The sequence below is a fragment of the Lepisosteus oculatus genome, chromosome 24, assembly GCF_040954835.1.
Source record: "Lepisosteus oculatus isolate fLepOcu1 chromosome 24, fLepOcu1.hap2, whole genome shotgun sequence".
Classification (NCBI taxonomy): domain Eukaryota; kingdom Metazoa; phylum Chordata; class Actinopteri; order Semionotiformes; family Lepisosteidae; genus Lepisosteus; species Lepisosteus oculatus.
This window is the reverse complement of record NC_090719.1, coordinates 7,883,487-7,900,692: the sequence shown is the minus strand read 5'-3', so window position 1 is coordinate 7,900,692 and position 17,206 is coordinate 7,883,487. Positions and strand designations below refer to the sequence as shown.

Sequence of the window (17,206 nt, the reverse complement as noted above, 5' to 3'; positions counted from 1 at the left end):
AAGCATAGCTCCTCCTCATCCGTCTCTAGCTCGAAGCGGAATTCGATCTGTATCAATCAAGTCCAGCATGGTTAATCACGGCTGTAAAAGTGGCAGACTTATGTTTAGCTAATCTGTTGTACGTTATCATTAGTTTAAAAAAAAAAACAAGCCGAAGGGGAACAGAGGAAAAAAACGTTTTCTGTTTCTCCAGCCTTGTGTTTGCTCGATGATGGCGTGCTTCGATTGCTTACGTCTTGCCATGTGGGTCCTTTAACAGAAGATCGCTTGTACTACACGCAGGTATTGGGAACTGTGTAAACTGCTTGATAACTGTTATTATTACAAGAAGGTAACATGCTCGACTGATATTTATTGTTAACGAATTTTTCCGATCGAATATATGTTTTGGAGATCGAGCTGGTAGCCCCAGTTACACAAGTCTAGCATTTCAGTTGAGCTTCACTTTATGATACACGTGTATTGAGTGGTAATCGTTCTCAGGTTTTCTGAAACACTTTTAAACATAGTTGCTAGAAATACAAGAGTACTTCAGTAAAACAAAGAACTTTAACATAATGCGGTTAATTAACACATTATTATCTTATTATACGAAATGTTGAGCCTGTCAACGCCTTTCATGTGTAAAATGAGTTCTAAATCTTGCTTGTCTTTCTGGCTTTTTAAAGAAATGGCGAGTCTTGTTTCAAAGGACGCATACCTTCAAAAACTAGCAAGTAAAGTGTGTGCAACGCAGAATCAAGAACCGCGAAAACGACCCTTTGGTAATATTTCAGTTTTTCTTTTCTTTTACACATTAGGAGACCATTATAATTATAGACATTATTCGTGTTTTCATTATAAGGGCAGAGGTTAACGGTTGTGTGTTTATGAGACAGGCTGCCCAGCTACATTGTTGTAAATCCTTGGTACGTCAAGGATCATCTGGATGAAATTCTCCGACCAATTAGCTACTAGCAGCCAAGCTAGATAGACTGGACGGCCTCATTATAACATTTTTTTTTTATGATTGACTACTTGTCAGGTTTCATGGCAGTCTATTATATATTATAGTGTATTTGTCAGTACATGAACACGAGTCTCATCTCAGTGTGGTATTTTGTCATAACTAAAGCAATTTGAAAACACAACAGATATCAGGAGATTATACAGGTCACAAGGAGATTGTTCCATTCTCCGCAGTATATAAATTAGATTGTTTTTTTTAGGTTATTGCACTGTTACATGGAGTATATATCCTACGTTCTAATTTTGATACACACTTCAGTAAGAAACATTACCAAATGTAACCAACATTATTATTAAAACGCCCTAGTTCCATACAGGAGCCGGGAGGCAGATCAGCCAAAGAAGAAAAAAAAGGAGAAACCAAATGGAAAAAAGACTTCAGAAGCCAAGCAAAGGAAGCCTGTAGTGAACACCACAAAGAAAGGATCTTCTCAGCCAGCATCCAGCAAAGCTCAGACCACTGTGCTTGATGGCACCAGTGGGACAGTTCTGAATGGGACAGCTGTCAAGACAGCACAGGCACCCAAAGGTGAGAATTAAAATATTGTATGAAGTCATTTGAAAGCTCTTGCTTTGACAGCTTTCAAATAACAACAGTGTAATTTAGTAGCACCAAAGACATGATTGACAGTTTTGGATGTTGATGCTATGTTATAGCTTTGTTAGGTTTATTTTTTGTTATTTTGGTCGGGAACCTCAAACCTCTCAAAAGTTGGAAAATATTGTTTAGTGTCCACTCACTTAATTTTGTCTCTGGTCCAACTTGCTTTTAGTTATTGTATTTTTATAAATCTTATGTAAAAGTATGAACATGTTTTTTTCAGACCATCAGTTTGACAGTGTGCTGTTGTTTACACAGCTTTTGTGATTCATATTTTATCCATTGTTGTTTTGTATTTTATGTAATTCAAGTGAAAACAATCCTAAAATTGTTTAGGCAGGTGGTACTAGTCTTGAAGGTGTTGCGTTTCCTTTACAGATGCAAAGACTGCCACTGACTCCTTTTTTGCTGTGGATATTTTGCGTCAGAGACTGCATGAAAAGATTGAAGAGTCCCGTGGCAATGTATGTATATTTCAGCTAGGGATGTTCCCATATTTAAAGAGAATAATTTAATTGTTTAATTGAAAATGTTGAATGCAGCAGTTTTAGATGCCTAAGATTTCACTGTTCTGTTATCTGTAGTTACTGTAGTGTCAAACAAATGACAAAGTTTAGGTGTCTGTGAAGCAGAAGTCCTTTATTCATATGCATATGGAAGTCCGGCTTGCAACCACCAGACTTAAAAAATAAGTAGCTGAAGATGGTCCTTTATACCTTAAAACACAAAGAGTTACAATGACATATTCCAAATAAATGATAAGACAGCAACACCTGCCAATTAATTATATCTAAGTTGCAGACTAGACAACAGTTAGTTATTTTCATATTCTGGGCATACAGCCAGCTTACCAAATACATGCCCTTATCTTACTGACCAAGGACAGGCAGCATCTTAATATACATTTGAGCACAAAGCCTACGTCAAGCCACTAGACTGCATAGTTTGCAAAAACATACAAAAACAAGAAAATGATATGATTATCTCACTTCCCGGGCATCTCTCTTATCTCTTAATTTTTCATTACTCTGTAGTACTCTTAGATTTTACTTTCTTTATAAATCCTGAACCATGATAATAAACACACCCAGACAGCTTGGAATCTGATTGTTTTAGGATTTTGCTTATCCCTAGACCCTAAAGATCTGGAACAACTAAACTGAATGAAACAAGCAATTTTTGTAAAGTGATATAGAGATCATTTGGAAAAAGGATACTGAGGACTTTTCAATCTTCTAGAGTTTCATTAATGGACCAGATTACTTGTTTAATTGATCAGTAATGTTTAAGTGGTTTTAATCTTTTATAGAAAATCATGAGTCGGGGTTAGAAATGAGACCAACAGGATTGGAGCTTGGAGTAGGGTAGATTGGGGTTCAGGATCAGGAATGGAGACACTTGTTCTACACATCACCCTTTCTGGGGGTGTGAGACATGCCAGATTGTGCAGAAGGCTAAAACAAAATTTAAACAAATTGAGCACAAGCACGTAAGCTACATTCTTTCATCAAACCCAGGCATTTAAGTTTAAAAGAAGTGTGTCTTTTTTCATGTCTTTTCAATTTTACTGCAAAACGAAAATAAATGTACAATGAGAGGGATTCAACTGTAGAGTTAAGAGATATCTGAGGTTTAAAGAACTGAATTACTTCAGTGATTTTTGCTAAGGGGTGTGAGAAAAGCATTTGAGAATCAAAGGGGTGCAGGCGGCAGTAAGGAGGGGTAATCGCTGCCTTATGTCTTTCAGGGAAGTTCCAAGGGGCTGTCAGCTGAAGACTTGGCAAAGAAACGTGCACGAAGAAAGCAGGAGAGGGAGCGCAAGAAGAGGAAGAGGAAAGAGATAAGGATGAAGAAGCTCGCAGAGAAAACCGGAGAAGGTGAGACAGCTGAGGAGTCCAAGGGCGATGGGGCGAAAGTCGAGAATCCAGGTGGCACCGGAGGAAGAGGAGGAGCGGAGACCTCAATAGTCTTCAACAAGGTGGACCTGAGCGGGGAGTACGTGAGCAAAGCCCAGCAGAAGAAGGAGAAGAGGAAGAAGATCAAGGGCAACGTGACGCCGCTGACGGGGAAGAACTACAAGCAGCTCCTGGACCGCGTGGAGGCCCGGAAGGCAAAAGTGGAGGAGCTGCGGAGCAAAGACGAGGAGAAGGCCAAGGAGCTGGAGGAGAAGATCAAGTGGACCAACGTGCTGTACAAGGCCGAGGGCCTGAAGATCAAGGACAACGAGGAGCTCCTGCGCCGCTCCCTCAAGCGGAAGGAGAAAATGCGTGCCCAGAAGAAGAGGCGGTGGGAGCAGCGCAGCGAGAACGTGCTGGAGAAGATGCAGAACCGCCAGGACAAGCGGCGCAAGAACATCCAGAAGAAGAAGCAAAGCAAAGCGGAGAAACGCAAGGACCGAGCCCGCAAAAAGGGCCGGATCCTACCAGAGGACCTGAAGTAGGCCCAACGGGAATGTGAACGAAGCACAGTATTATCGTTCTGGGCCAGCTCATTTCCCCCCCCACTTAATCAAATATGGTTTTAATTTGTTTCCACGTCCTGTGGGAAATGTCATTCACTGCCGCTGTGTGGTGGTCTCCTCTGAAGGTGGCAGCTCACTCCCACTGATTCATAGCAAACCCCCATACCAGAGTTGTGTACATCTACTGTTTCAACATGTACAGTACAGGAGTGAGAAGACTCGTTTTTTAAAAAAAAAAATGTGAATAGGCTAATAAAAAAATGATAACAACACTTTGGGAAATTTTATTTCCTTCATGTTGCGAGAAGATTGTTTTTGTCATCTGTAGTTGTCTTATGAGACTGAGGTGTTAATACCAGTAGATAGGAGGTAGGTAGTGCCAGCATTGGAAAAATGTCAGCCAGTTGCCGTCGATTATTTCACAGTAAGTTGCACTTTAGGAATACAGTAAATAAAGCTTAATTGCTGTTTTAAAAGTGGAAGACAAGTTTGAAATAAAAGGTTTTGCTTGCTCACAATATAGATGTGAATATATCTATATAATGCAGTTTTATCGGTGCCGTATATTGGCTTTTGTCCATCAGTTATGGGAAAGCCGAGACAAGGGGCCTTGTACCCCCTGTTTATGTACACCTATGTTAATTTTAAGTTGCTTTATTTTTTTTAAGTCCCGATTGCGATATTTTGGTTTTAATTGATGGTCTCGTATTTAACACAATCCTGTTGAAAGTGGCAGGGGAATGTTTTCAGTGGTTGATGTCCGTGTATGCACACATTATAATTATTACGACGCTGCCGACCTAGGTTACAAAGCAATGCGAATTGCACGTTAAAAAAACATTAATTTAATGTTTTAATGTGTAATCTAATTTTGTATCCAGAAAGCTAGTCGAGTACTACGAAAAGCACTGGAGTTTGTTCTCTCTTACCTTTCCGCTCTGATAGGTGTTGGGTCGTTTTCAAAAACAGCGCCGCTTGGCTTTCTCGAGAGACTTGTTCACGTTTATGCGACACTGCGGTCACGTATGGGGTAATATAGTACAAGTAGACAAGTAGCCTCTACGGACGAATGAGCGTTTTTACAACACATCAGGTAAATTCGTTTTCACTATTTTCAAAGTAAATTTCTGTGACTCAATAACGTTGTAAAAATCCTCACCAGGGCGGAATATGCAGCGTTATAAGCGTTAAATTTGTTTACTTGCTTTTACTACACTCTGACAGACTTTAGACTCACTGCAGTATGATAACTCGCTTGATGTCACAGTTATGCCTGATTCTTTTATTAAATAATACCGACAAATGAAAACTAAACATTCCATTTAAAGTGAGGATTCAGTTAAGTGTTCCAAGTTACTGATTAAATGAGTACTTCTAACACTACTACTTGTGACGTTCATATGATTTTGGTGCGTTACCTTGTTATAATTAAGGCACGTTGTTGTTGACATAAGATTATGTCGTGAGTTAAGAGTAACGTGTAGTGCACAAGTATATTTTCTAATGAATGTAAATAGTAGATTCACTTCGTCACCATTTGACAGCTGAGCCGTCTCGCAGAACTCAAATATTAACTTGTGCTTAGTGCGCATGAGCACCTGTGCTCTCTCTGGTCCACGGGCGCTCCCGATTTCGTAAAAGCGCGTTCACAAGGCCTCAGCTGATCTGAACGTGAACGCTTAAGACTGTTTATAGATATTTAATCATTAGTAAAAGTTCAATTACACCGTTTTTGCTGATATTTGTGTGTTTGACAATAAAAATATTATGAGAAACATTATTGTTTTATTTTATGGTCTATTGGAAGTAGTACTCAGGAAACAGTGTAATGTATGGTTATCTTGGATTAGCTATACTTGGTACTGGGCCACCACAAGGTTGTTTTGTCCACCTTACTGTACATTTTGTGCACTAACGACTGTAAAAGCAAACATTCAAAGAGACATCTCATCAGGTTTGCTGATGACACAGGCCTGGTCAGCTTATTAAGGGACCTACAAAACTATAATGGATCCGTTCTATATGACTTTACTAAATGTTGTGACGAGTCCTCTTTGCAGTTAAATGTTTTAAAAAGAAAAGAGATAGTCATTGGTTTTAGGAAAAATGCAAAACTCCTCCAAGATATTGTAGTTAAGGGTCAGACTGTTGAAACTGTCAATGACTGTGTGTACTTGGGACTTGTAGATAAAACCCTGAGTTGGAACAAATGCTGTGACACTATTCATAGAAATGGACAACGGACTCTTTTTTTCTGAGGAAACAAAGCAATTTTAATGTAGCTAGAACCAACCTAACACTTCTCTACGAGTCTTTTATTGAAAGTGTCTTAACATACTGTCTCACTTGCTGGTTTGGTAACATCAGTACCATCGATTGTAATAGGCTGAAAAAGTCGTCAAAATAAATATCATCCGCAAAATATTATGGATTGTGTGTCTCTCCCCCTCCCCTGAAAAGGGAATAAAATAAACACAAGGTTTCGGCTGTAGAGCCTTCTTCGGGTGTAAGAAAGATAGGGGAGTCAGTCAACTATAATTTTCATCCATTCACAAGTCCATGTCGCAGTTCTGGATTTGGCGCCCTTTTGTGTGGAGTATATACGCCTGTAAAGAATAACTTTTCAGATTCATGAAGATGAGTGATGGACCACGTACACTTTTTAAATACTGGGGTACGTCTTAAGATGTGCATTTTAAGACACGCTTGCTCTCTAATTTTAAAAAGTAAGCACAATCGGGAACGTAGACATATGTCAAACACTGGGCGTCCACTACTTGCAGTGTTAAAGAATCCTTCTGAATTGTAGATAAAAAGTTTCTGTTTAGAGTTTCAGATCATTTGCAGCGCTCTGACAGGAATGCGCTTTCACGTGATCGGGGACGCTCTTAGGCTGGAGAAAGACGGTTGTGCACATGCGTACACCATGCAGGGGAAGGAGATTTCTATAACTAGAGCATTACGGAGAGCGGTGTTCAGTTTAAAGAGCTACGCTTTTTCTATAGCGGAGCTGTTTTCATGCAACATTAACCCAGTACATTCTAGTAAACATATTTCACACTTTACCTCAAACGTACCATTAAAAAAAACGAATTCACTGATTATAGTTTTGTGAATGCAATCATTATGTTTAAACACAGTTTTTTATAGCGAGTGACTCCTGCTGTTGAACGCTATCTGGCATCCTCAGAAGAAGTATTATTCTTCCCGGGAAGTGTCAGATCACCAACAAGGAAATATTCAATCAACTTCATAGAAATCAGGTAGGATCAAGATCGTGATTTATCGTAATACTGACAGAAACCTATTAAAAGCTAAATCAGTTTGAAGAATTGCGCTTGAATGTTAGTACTGCTACTAATAATGGAGCTATGGCATTGTACTCACAATAAGTCAACAGGTATGCTAGTGGAATATTGAAAGTGAAGTACGTTCATAAAGCAAAATATTTTATTTCTGTGTTCATTTATAGTTGAAAATGTCACGCCAGCTCCACGCTCGCCGGATTGAGGGAGTGGACAAAAATATTTGGTAAATATGACACTTTACGAGCAAGAGAAACACCCCAGAACTGTTTGTGTTTGTTTTATTGAATATGTGTGATGGAATTTGGCTTAGCCCTCGTGCCGTAGGAGGAGGAGGAGGAAACTGGAACCCCACTCAGAGTGAGGGGTTCACCAGGAGACCGCTGCACAGTTACAGGAGGCGGGGATGCAGTACGCAAATACAAAAAGAGAATATTGCATCTGGAGTTTAGAGCTTTCAGGAAATTACAACAGGAAAGAAGTGTTGAAACTGAACTTGGTTGTCATCGACCCTTCAGAGCTCTCATTAAATCAATTATCATTGAAATCTCAATTTTTGCTTGCAAGCTCCTTACTGTGTTAATCTTGTGCATCCCCCATTGTGTGATAATTACCATAAGCTCTGAAGTCCTTGCACACGATCATGAATAAATGTTCATCTCCTCTCAATGCGTTTTTACAATAATTTAAAGGCTCTCCAATTGAATTTGTGCTGTTTTTTTATTTTTGTTTTTCTTTTTGTGCACAGTGCCAAATATTCTGTCACTCTGCCTTGGCTTCATCCAATTCAGGGTCAAGGGCAAGCAATGGGCACAAGGCGGGGTACACTCTGGATGGGATGCCAGTCTATCGCGGGGCGTACACAAACACAGAGTCACAGCAGCGCCACTTTTCCCAGAAGCCAATTAACCTGCCAGTATGTCTTTGAACTGTGGGAGGAAACCCATGCAAACACAGGGAGGACTCACAGACTCTACATAGATAGCATCCCAGTTCCAGAATTGATCACGGGGCCCCAAAAACACAGTTATGCTAACCACTGCACCATTATGCCACCCGGGCTTGTTTATTTCAGGGAAGAAAACGACAATCAAACAGAAAAGAAATGTTAAAAACAACAAACTAAGCAACTGTTCAAGATATTGGTAGCTCACACTAATTCAATACAGAATGCTATGTTGTTACTTTTTGTTTGTGAGTGACAAACAAGTTTGCTGTGTCTGGTCTCAGTATCTTACTGTGGCTTAGAAGTGAACATTGTGTTTTTGGTGCTTATCATGTCAATAACAACCACCTATGGGGTTAATTTCCTGTGGAGTATGCCCATTGCTGTCATGTAGGAGCCTTCTCTCACCAAGTCCTTATGTCCTCTTTCCTTGGTAGGGTTGAATTTACCCAGCTGGCAGCAGACTACAAGGCTGTTAACCTGGGTCAAGGTTTTCCAGATTTCTCTCCTCCTGACTTCATGAAAGAAGCTTTTTGTCACGCTGTCAGTGGGGACTATGACCTGCACCAGTATACCCGGGCTTTTGTAAGCAATTCATGAAGAGGTGTTTTTTTATATACAACACACACTAGCTGCATACTAAAGGAGATCTGCATTTGATAATGTTAACCTTAACAAGTAACATAGGATATATTTCATTGTAGTATGATTACTCTGGCATTGGCTTTTACTATTATTACACAGTAGAGTACTTAGGGTGCTCAAAGTTTCTGTATTAGTGAGACCCAGACAGTCAATATCCCTTTTTACAGCTAGTTGGTGCCTTGGTGTAGCTCAAAGATAAGATGTACAGTATATCTGATGTTTTGTTCAAGGCTTGTCTAGGTTGTAATAAGGAATATGTGTTTACTGCCACAGGGTTATCCGCCTCTGGTGAAAATCCTGGCAAAGTTCTTTGGGAGAATCGTGGATCGGCAGATAGACCCCATGGAAAACATCCTGGTCTCTGTGGGAGCCTACCAGGCCCTGTACTGTACTTTTCAGGCGCTCGTTGATGAAGGGGATGAGGTACACTGCATCTTTCATTTTCACTGATCCACGTCCATGTAATTTGTGAATTTTGTAAATAGTATTTTGAGGAACAAGTAATAGGTTTATTCACTGCTGAAAAGAGAAGAAAGAAAACAAAGTTTCGGCTGTGGAGCCTTCTTCAGGTGTGAAGAATCAATTGTGTTTTGATGTTGTATTATAATCTAGCATACATGTTTTCACTTTTTAAAACCAATTTAACAATGTTCAAAGCTTTTTTCCTAACTTCTTTTGCAGACTTTCAAAACACGGTTTAAACTAGTAGCTTAAAATGTTTAATAGTTTGAAACTGCAAACTATTCGTGTCCTGGTAACGTATTAGAAGGATGTTACAGCTGACCTTGAAAGTCTGCAAAACAACATCTACACAACACAAGTTAGCACGAGGTGTCTGTGCAACTCAAAGGTAGATAATACAGTAGGTCTTACTTTTATAGATAATACAGTAGGCTATTACTTTTATAGATTTTAACAATGGATGAGGAAGAGATAGAACTGGAGCTCCTTTATTTATAACAAATCTGGATTTCATATAATACAAGGGCCTGGCAGATATAGTTAGTACTATGATGTACTGTAACTAAACATTACTCATTAAGATAACGTATGACCTTATGTAGGTTTTGCTTTGTGTAAGGAGAAGTTTCTTGGTTTCAGTAAATGGTTGTTTTTAGTTGTACACTATATACAGCACATGTGCTGTTTTGTGATAGCAATCTCTGTTTCTCACAGGTTATACTTATAGAGCCTTTTTTTGACTGCTACCAGCCAATGGTGAAAATGGCAGGGGGAAAAGCAGTCTATGTGCCTTTGAGACCAGTAAGTATGTGTGTTGCTATTTCAGACCTTTTTATAATAAATGTAAATCTTTTATACATAAATATAAATCTTATCATACGGCACCTGTCATGCTGAGACCTTTCGGTGTTTACCTTTTGTATTTCTTCTATAAAAGGGTTGCCGGTCTATTGCAGGGAACACATAGATGCAGTCACGCACAAATTCATACCAGGGCCAATTTTCCCAGAAGCCAATGGGGCGGAGCAGTGGCTCTGTGGCTAAGGATCTGTGCCTGTGGCTGGAAGGTTGCCGGTTCAAATCCCGCAGCCGGCAGAGGAATCCTACTCCGTTGGGCCCCTGAGCAAAGCCCTTAACCCCAACTGCTCCAGGGGCGCTCTGACCCCAGGCTCTCTCCCTATCTGTGTGTCTGTGTGTCTCATGGAGAGCATGCTGGGGAATGTGAAAAGACAAATTCCTAATGCAAGAAATTGTTAAGGTTTAATAAAGTGATGTTATTAACCCTTCTGTATGTCTTTGGACTGTGAAGAAGCACCTTCTGCTCCTTTTGTTTCAGGACATACCTGTCCTATTTACTCTGTTTGTTATACTTTCGGTTTCATCATTCTACTTCTTGGTATAATGGGTACCTTAGAGCCTGCTTGTCAATGGAATCGGTTTCAGTGAACTTAAAAGCCTGTGTTCTGTCTTGGAGACAGTGAAGGGGAAAGCCATGTCTAGCAGGGACTGGGTTTTGGATCCAGAAGAGCTGGCAAGCAAATTCACTCCACGCACAAAAGCGATTGTCCTGAACACACCTAACAATCCTCTGGGAAAGGTATTTTTTTTTTCTTCAAAGCATAGTAGACTACTGTGCTTATTGTGAAATGGGCATTGGTAATGAATGCTCTCTCTCTCTCAAGCCATGAACCAGGCCTGTACTGTCTGTACTTTCCCAGATTAAGGGTACATTCTTCTAGATGGTAATGGCTTCTGGAGAGCTGGAGGGCTTTGGGTACTGAGATGTAGGTAGTGATCACTGACCATGCTTCTGTCGTTGCCTCAGGTGTTTCAGCGAGAGGAGCTGCAGGTGATAACAGACCTGTGTGTGAAGCACGGAGTTGTCTGTATCAGTGATGAGGTCTATGAATGGCTTGTTTATGATGGAGCCATGCACATTAAGATAGGTGAGGCATCATGCCCAGTTTGTGGTTGTAAATGAGAATTTGTTTTCAGTGATCATGTCTGGTTAAATAAAGGATTTAATTCAGAGAAGGGTAAGCACTTTTAGGAACAGTTTGGCTTTGGCTTTGGCCAAAGCAAAGTTATCAGAATTTCATTCACCTGGTGGAAACAGCCAGTGCAAGTGAATAGGGGTGCGAAGCAATGAATTCTGTGCTTGTTTCACGTACAGTGTATTTGCAGTTAAGATGGGTGTGTATGGTTGAGGGGTTTGTCTTTTTTAAATTTCCGCTAGAATCCCATTACTCAAAATTGAAAAGGTGATTGTGGAGGACATATTTAAGATTTGATTTTATTGTCCCCTGAGGGAATTTTTTTATGGATACACAGCACTCCTGTACATTTAAATAAAATGCCAACAAAAAAAAGAAGAAGAAAAGAAAAACATTGCACATTATTCAATTACAAAAAATAAGAAAAACATTGCAAATCGCTCTATTCCACATGTATAACACATAACAACACGTAACATTTATAACACATAACAAAACATTTTGCACTCAAGTGGGTAATAAGAGTCAAAATTGTGTTTATCCTTGACATTTGCGTTGACGGCTTTAATGGATAGTGGAACAAAGGAATGTTTGTATCTGTTTGACTTACATTTGGGAACCCTAAAACGTTTGCCAGAAGGAAAAAGTTGATATTCAGAGTTGAGAACGTGGGTAAGATCTGATATAATTTCTTACTGTCGGACTCCAAACACTCTTAGTCTTTGCAGGAAATTTGAACTGCTGAACTTTGGAGCAAACACTTTCAATTTAATAATAAAATGCCAAGTTTTCTGTAATAAAACTTTTGTATTTTACAATCGGAAAGCCCATAGAAATCGTGCTGAAGGGACACAAAGGTGCAGACAGCCATTTAGAATTAATACACCTTCCCACTTCCCACTGGACACTTGATCGTGAAGATATTTCCTGAAATCTTACTTTGCATAGTCCAGAATATTATGACATACCTTGTGAGCATGTGTCACTGACACTGATGCATCTGTTGCATCTTTATCCAGCCACCTTACCTGGAATGTGGGAGAGGACGGTCACAATTGGGAGTGCAGGAAAGTCTTTCAGTGCTACAGGATGGAAGGTAAGAGAAGATGGGGAAACAATGGAATATTGTAATGATTTTTATTCTGGACACAGTACAGATATATGAATATGTTTCTCCATGTTGCAACAAATGCATTTCTGAGTCTCATGTTTCTTAATGCCATCCTGGTAGAAGCTTTCTGCTTGCCATGTATGGTACATTTTCACTATTGGACTTTGTAATCCCTGGCGAATCTTTAGCAGGGTAACATTTAATCTTTTAAGGTTTTCTGGTGCAACCTGACATTGCAAGACCACATACTGTACAGCTCAAATGAGCATGAAGAAAACACTAAACACTTCCTAAGTGCCTTACATCTTGGTCACTCTTTCCAGACTTTGTCCTTCCTGTACCCATTTCGATTCTTCAGTGATGACCTCTGAGGTTGAATATTTGCTAGTGATCAGTGGAGTTATCAGCTTCTACAAGGGTGGAATCCAGAAAACCCTGAGCTGTTTAAAAGCATGCATTCTCATTACTTTGTAGACAAGGTATTTAATATCTCTGTTTGACCACTTTCCTTTATAAAAGTCACAGCAGAGGAAGTCCAAGGTAAGGAGCACATGCAAGCGAATTCAACTGTGAAAATCAATGATTTAAGTGAACAGTGAAATAGAATTGTGACCACTGTCAGGGGGACATCTGGGGTTGCCATTTTTAAACCCTTAACCAATCAGAATGCTCATTTTATAAAAGTGTTATGTTAATGAAAAAAGTAATTAAATATATATTTTTGGATTAAATGCACATAAATATTAAGTTTCTTAAATAAGGAAACAAACACAACAAGGAAATCCCTGTATTATCTGAAACCACTGTAGGATTAAAAAAGCAAATTTGTATTTATTACTTGTTTAAAAGTTATTATTTTGGATTATTTTGCTAAGAATCTTTTAATGTGATCTGCTAAACATGCTATAAACATGCATTATTGTTGAGAAGGTGATGTGGTGAGTGTATATCTATATGAGCAATATTGCCTTTTGAGTAAGTTTGGTACCAAGGAGACATATCATCACACAGATGATGCAGAAGAGTCAAAAACAGGTTTGCTGTAGGTGGCAGAACTTGACAAAGCGAAAAGTTAGACATCTTTTAGCGCACAAAAATAATTAACAGTTCTGTTTCATTTGTAGTTTCTAACAAATGTTCTTCTGCATTTGGGTCTTACTTCAGGAAACTTCAAAAGACAGGCACAACAAAAGGAAAACAGTTCCATATTCAGATGTACAGTATGAAACATACCTCTGTGTTCTCAACCTTGTATCAATTAGCCCACACAGCTATCAGTGTCAGTGACCTTCGCTCAGACTACTAAACTGTCTGATCCATAGGTGAATAGGTTATCAGCCAGCCTGGCAAACTGCTTGAAGTAAAGGTTTATTGTGCTCACTGTACATGTAAAATCCATATTGTAATTTTCCTTTTTTTCCAATTGAATTAAAGGTGGGCTGGGCAATAGGTCCTCAACATATTCTGAAGCACTTGAAAACAGTGCACCAGAACTCAGTGTATCACTCTGCCACAGCAGCTCAGGTAAGAGTCCGCTATTGGACAAGAGTCCTTTTTTCATTTTTGAATATTTGCTGGACTTTACTACACTGAGATTAAAGCCTTATGTTATTTTTCCGAAGCCCTGGTTCAAAGGGTCATAAAGTTCCTTTTTGTCTGGTTGTGTTTCTGTCCAGGACGCTGTGGCTCATGGCTTTCAGCGGGAGTATGAGCGCTTTGGGAAGCCAGACAGTTATTTCTCCCAGCTGCCACAGAGTTTCCATCAGAAACGGCAGAGACTTGCAGATTGCCTGGCTGCTGTGGGAATGCAGCCTATAATTCCTGAGGGGGGCTACTTCATGATCGCAGATATTTCAGCAATCAGTGAAGTTTTCTTAAAACTGCTTTTTACCTTTTCCCAATAGGCAATACTTCCGAGATATTAATCCTAAATTGTAAAATTTCAGTGTTAGATAATATTGCCAATACCCATATCTGCACTTTTTTAAATCAAGCTGGAAGATGTTTGTGTTTTCTAGCTGGTAAAGATGTACATTGCACAGAGATTGCATTATTCTTGTTCCACTTCAACATTTTGAGTTTTGTGGTTCCCTGACACAGACCACTGTCTGTTTGATAAAACGGGGAAGTGCATGTTTCTAATTTCATATACGTTGTGCTCATTTAACAGAATATGAATGTTTCATTCACATTTGCACCCCAAAATACTATAGTTTAAACTGTCGGTGGTCTCTGGACATTGATGGTATTAAACAATTTTCCCTCGTCTATAGATGTTCTTGGTAGAAGAACTCTGTTCCCTTTATTGTGCTTCGAAAAACTGATCGAATGCTTGAGCTCACTGGCTGAATACTGTCCCTGTCTTATTGATAATCTGTTTTGTACAGAATCTAAATTGAACTGCTTTCATTTTTTAGAGGCAGACCTCCCTGATTCTGATGATTCAGATGAACCCTATGATAACAGATTTGTAAAATGGCTTATCAGGAATAAGGTGTGTACCCGGAAATATAATTCACAGTAACTTCACATGACGTTGAGGTTTAAACATGTTCGAGAAAATGTTTGAACCTGAGGTCTTAATAGGTTAGTGAAGATCATTTTTTCACTGAATTAAGTTTTTCTGATTGACTTATAAATTCACATCATCTGAACATTTTTGAAGAACACCATATATATCTAAGTGCTTTTTGATCACAGATCAAATAAGAACGCATTGTTTTCCTGTGTTTTGGCCTTCAGGGATTGGCTACAATCCCAGTATCTGCCTTTTACAGCCCTGAACACCAGAGGGAGTTTGAAAACTATGTCAGATTCTGCTTTGTGAAGGTAAGCGTTTCTAGGTGCTCATAAATGTGCACAAATTGAACATGGAAAAACAACAAGAGTATCAGTCACACATTGTATTAACTTTTATGTTTATAGTTTTTTTTATAGTTCATTGGTTTAGCACTTTATATTTCATGTAATTTAAAGGTCCAATTTCACTTTAGTCCATTAAGCAGTTTGTCGGACAATATTGTATATTTCCTCAGTATAGGGACAGAGAATACAGTATGTACACCCTTACCAGTGATTTTCAGTTCTTTTTCTTTTTTTCTGCAGAAAGATTCTACATTAAGTTCTGCTGAGCAAATCTTAAGGGAATGGAGTGTGAAGAAGTGAACTTGGAAAACTGATATTCCTGTCATTTTCAAGCCTCTATTAACAGCAACACTTTCTTACCCACATACTTGCCATAACAGTACACTCACACTCCTGAATGGAAAAAAACAAGGTGATTTGAAATACACTGTTTATCAGTATACCTGAATTCTGATTAATGACAATATCTAACATGCATATTTGTTTAACTAATTTTGAGTGATTAATCATATTGGTTATACAGCACACCCAATCTAAAATATTCATTTATGTTCTCATTTGTATTTAGTATATTTGTTACAGAAGATTTTAAGTAGTATGCACTTAAAATATTGTAAAAGTATTAACAGTTTAGGGAGACATTTTCAGTGAACAAAACGTTACTGTTTCTATGTGCTGCTGAAGAGATACACATCCATGTATTTTCCGGGTAGTACATACTGTAAGTCTTCTCTTAAAAACTAAGCTTAAATTGATGGATTCTTAGTTATTAGTAGATTCGTGTTCTTTGTCATTGATGAAATAAGAAACCTTGTGTATTCTTCTCTTTTTTATTCTGTCATATTGTACATTGTTACACAACTCCAGCCATTAATAAATACATTGTATGGCCTCATTTCATATCTGCTGACAAGATTTTAAATGAAGCACACAGAAGCTGCATTTACAAGCTATCTGTTATGGATTCTGGACGAACACATTTTTGCCATACTGTAGGTTATTCCTGACTTCTTACTTTCTCTTAATAACAAATAACTTCAGGTTCTGTGTTTTGTCTTGTTTTGTTTCGTTTAAAGATTTTGCACACACATCATTACTCAGGAAAGTGAACATTCAAGATAATACTGTTTTAAAAGTGTAACAATCATAGTATTGTATGGAAAAGTGTTGTATTAATGACTCATTGCATCAAAGTCAAATACATTTTTGTTAGAAATTGAAAGACTCCAACTGTCATTTTTTAATCTATTTGAGTACAATGGAAATATATGAAAAGTACAAAATGTATGTATGGCTATGTCTGTCAGGGTGCACACAGCAGAAGAATTATTTTTCTTTGTCATTGATTAAAGTTGTGCATTGATGAAATAGTGCATTTTGATTTATTCCCTAAAGCTCAAACATGTAAAATCTTAATAGTCTTTCATAAGAAAAAAAACTTGAAAATCTCAATTCTCTATAAAACATGCAAGATATTTATATAGAAAAAAATATTTAGCAGCCATATCACCCTGCAACTCACAATTGGCAACCCACTGAAGCTAAGCAGGTGTGAGCCTGGTCAGTACCTGGATGGGAGACCTCCCGGGAAAAACTAAGGTTGCTGCTGAAAGAGATGTTAGTGGGTCCAGCAGGGGGTGCTCATCCTGCAGTCCATGTGAGTCGTAATGCCCCAGTATAGTGACAGGGACACTATACTTTAAAACAGGCACCGTCCTTTGGATGAGACGTAAAGCCCAGGTCCTGACTCTCTGTGGTCTTTAAAAATCCCAGTGCGTTTCTCGAAAAGAGTAGGGGTGTAACCCTGG

The 17,206-nt window shown here is 38.8% G+C and overlaps 2 protein-coding genes across 8 annotated transcripts; both read left to right on the top strand.

Annotated features, from left to right (window-relative positions):
* Positions 1-4,342, top strand: surf6 (surfeit 6). 2 transcript variants are annotated; one of them, XM_069183442.1, is made up of 5 exons: positions 1-331; positions 669-764; positions 1,316-1,537; positions 1,988-2,073; positions 3,357-4,342. In XM_069183442.1, exons 2-5 carry the CDS (start codon positions 671-673, stop codon positions 4,047-4,049), a joined length of 1,095 nt encoding a protein of 364 aa, XP_069039543.1. In that variant the 5' UTR covers positions 1-331; positions 669-670; the 3' UTR covers positions 4,050-4,342. The 2 variants fall into 2 exon arrangements, with proteins under 2 accessions (XP_069039543.1, XP_015222462.2); XM_015366976.2 differs by having other exon boundaries at positions 2-282.
* A 104-nt stretch (positions 4,343-4,446) lies between these two features.
* Positions 4,447-16,766, top strand: kyat1 (kynurenine aminotransferase 1). 6 transcript variants are annotated; one of them, XM_069183441.1, is made up of 14 exons: positions 4,447-5,163; positions 7,221-7,333; positions 7,543-7,601; positions 8,759-8,906; positions 9,240-9,389; positions 10,143-10,229; positions 10,903-11,025; positions 11,254-11,374; positions 12,442-12,518; positions 13,968-14,057; positions 14,210-14,396; positions 14,951-15,027; positions 15,276-15,362; positions 15,639-16,766. In XM_069183441.1, the coding sequence occupies exons 3-14, from the start codon at positions 7,549-7,551 to the stop codon at positions 15,696-15,698; spliced, it is 1,260 nt and encodes a 419-aa protein (XP_069039542.1). In that variant the 5' UTR covers positions 4,447-5,163; positions 7,221-7,333; positions 7,543-7,548; the 3' UTR covers positions 15,699-16,766. The 6 variants fall into 6 exon arrangements, with proteins under 6 accessions (XP_069039542.1, XP_015222459.2, XP_015222457.2 ...); XM_015366973.2 differs by having other exon boundaries at positions 7,211-7,333; XM_015366974.2 differs by lacking the exon at positions 4,447-5,163 and adding an exon at positions 6,290-6,744 and having other exon boundaries at positions 7,211-7,333.
* The last annotated feature ends 440 nt before the right edge of the window (positions 16,767-17,206 follow it).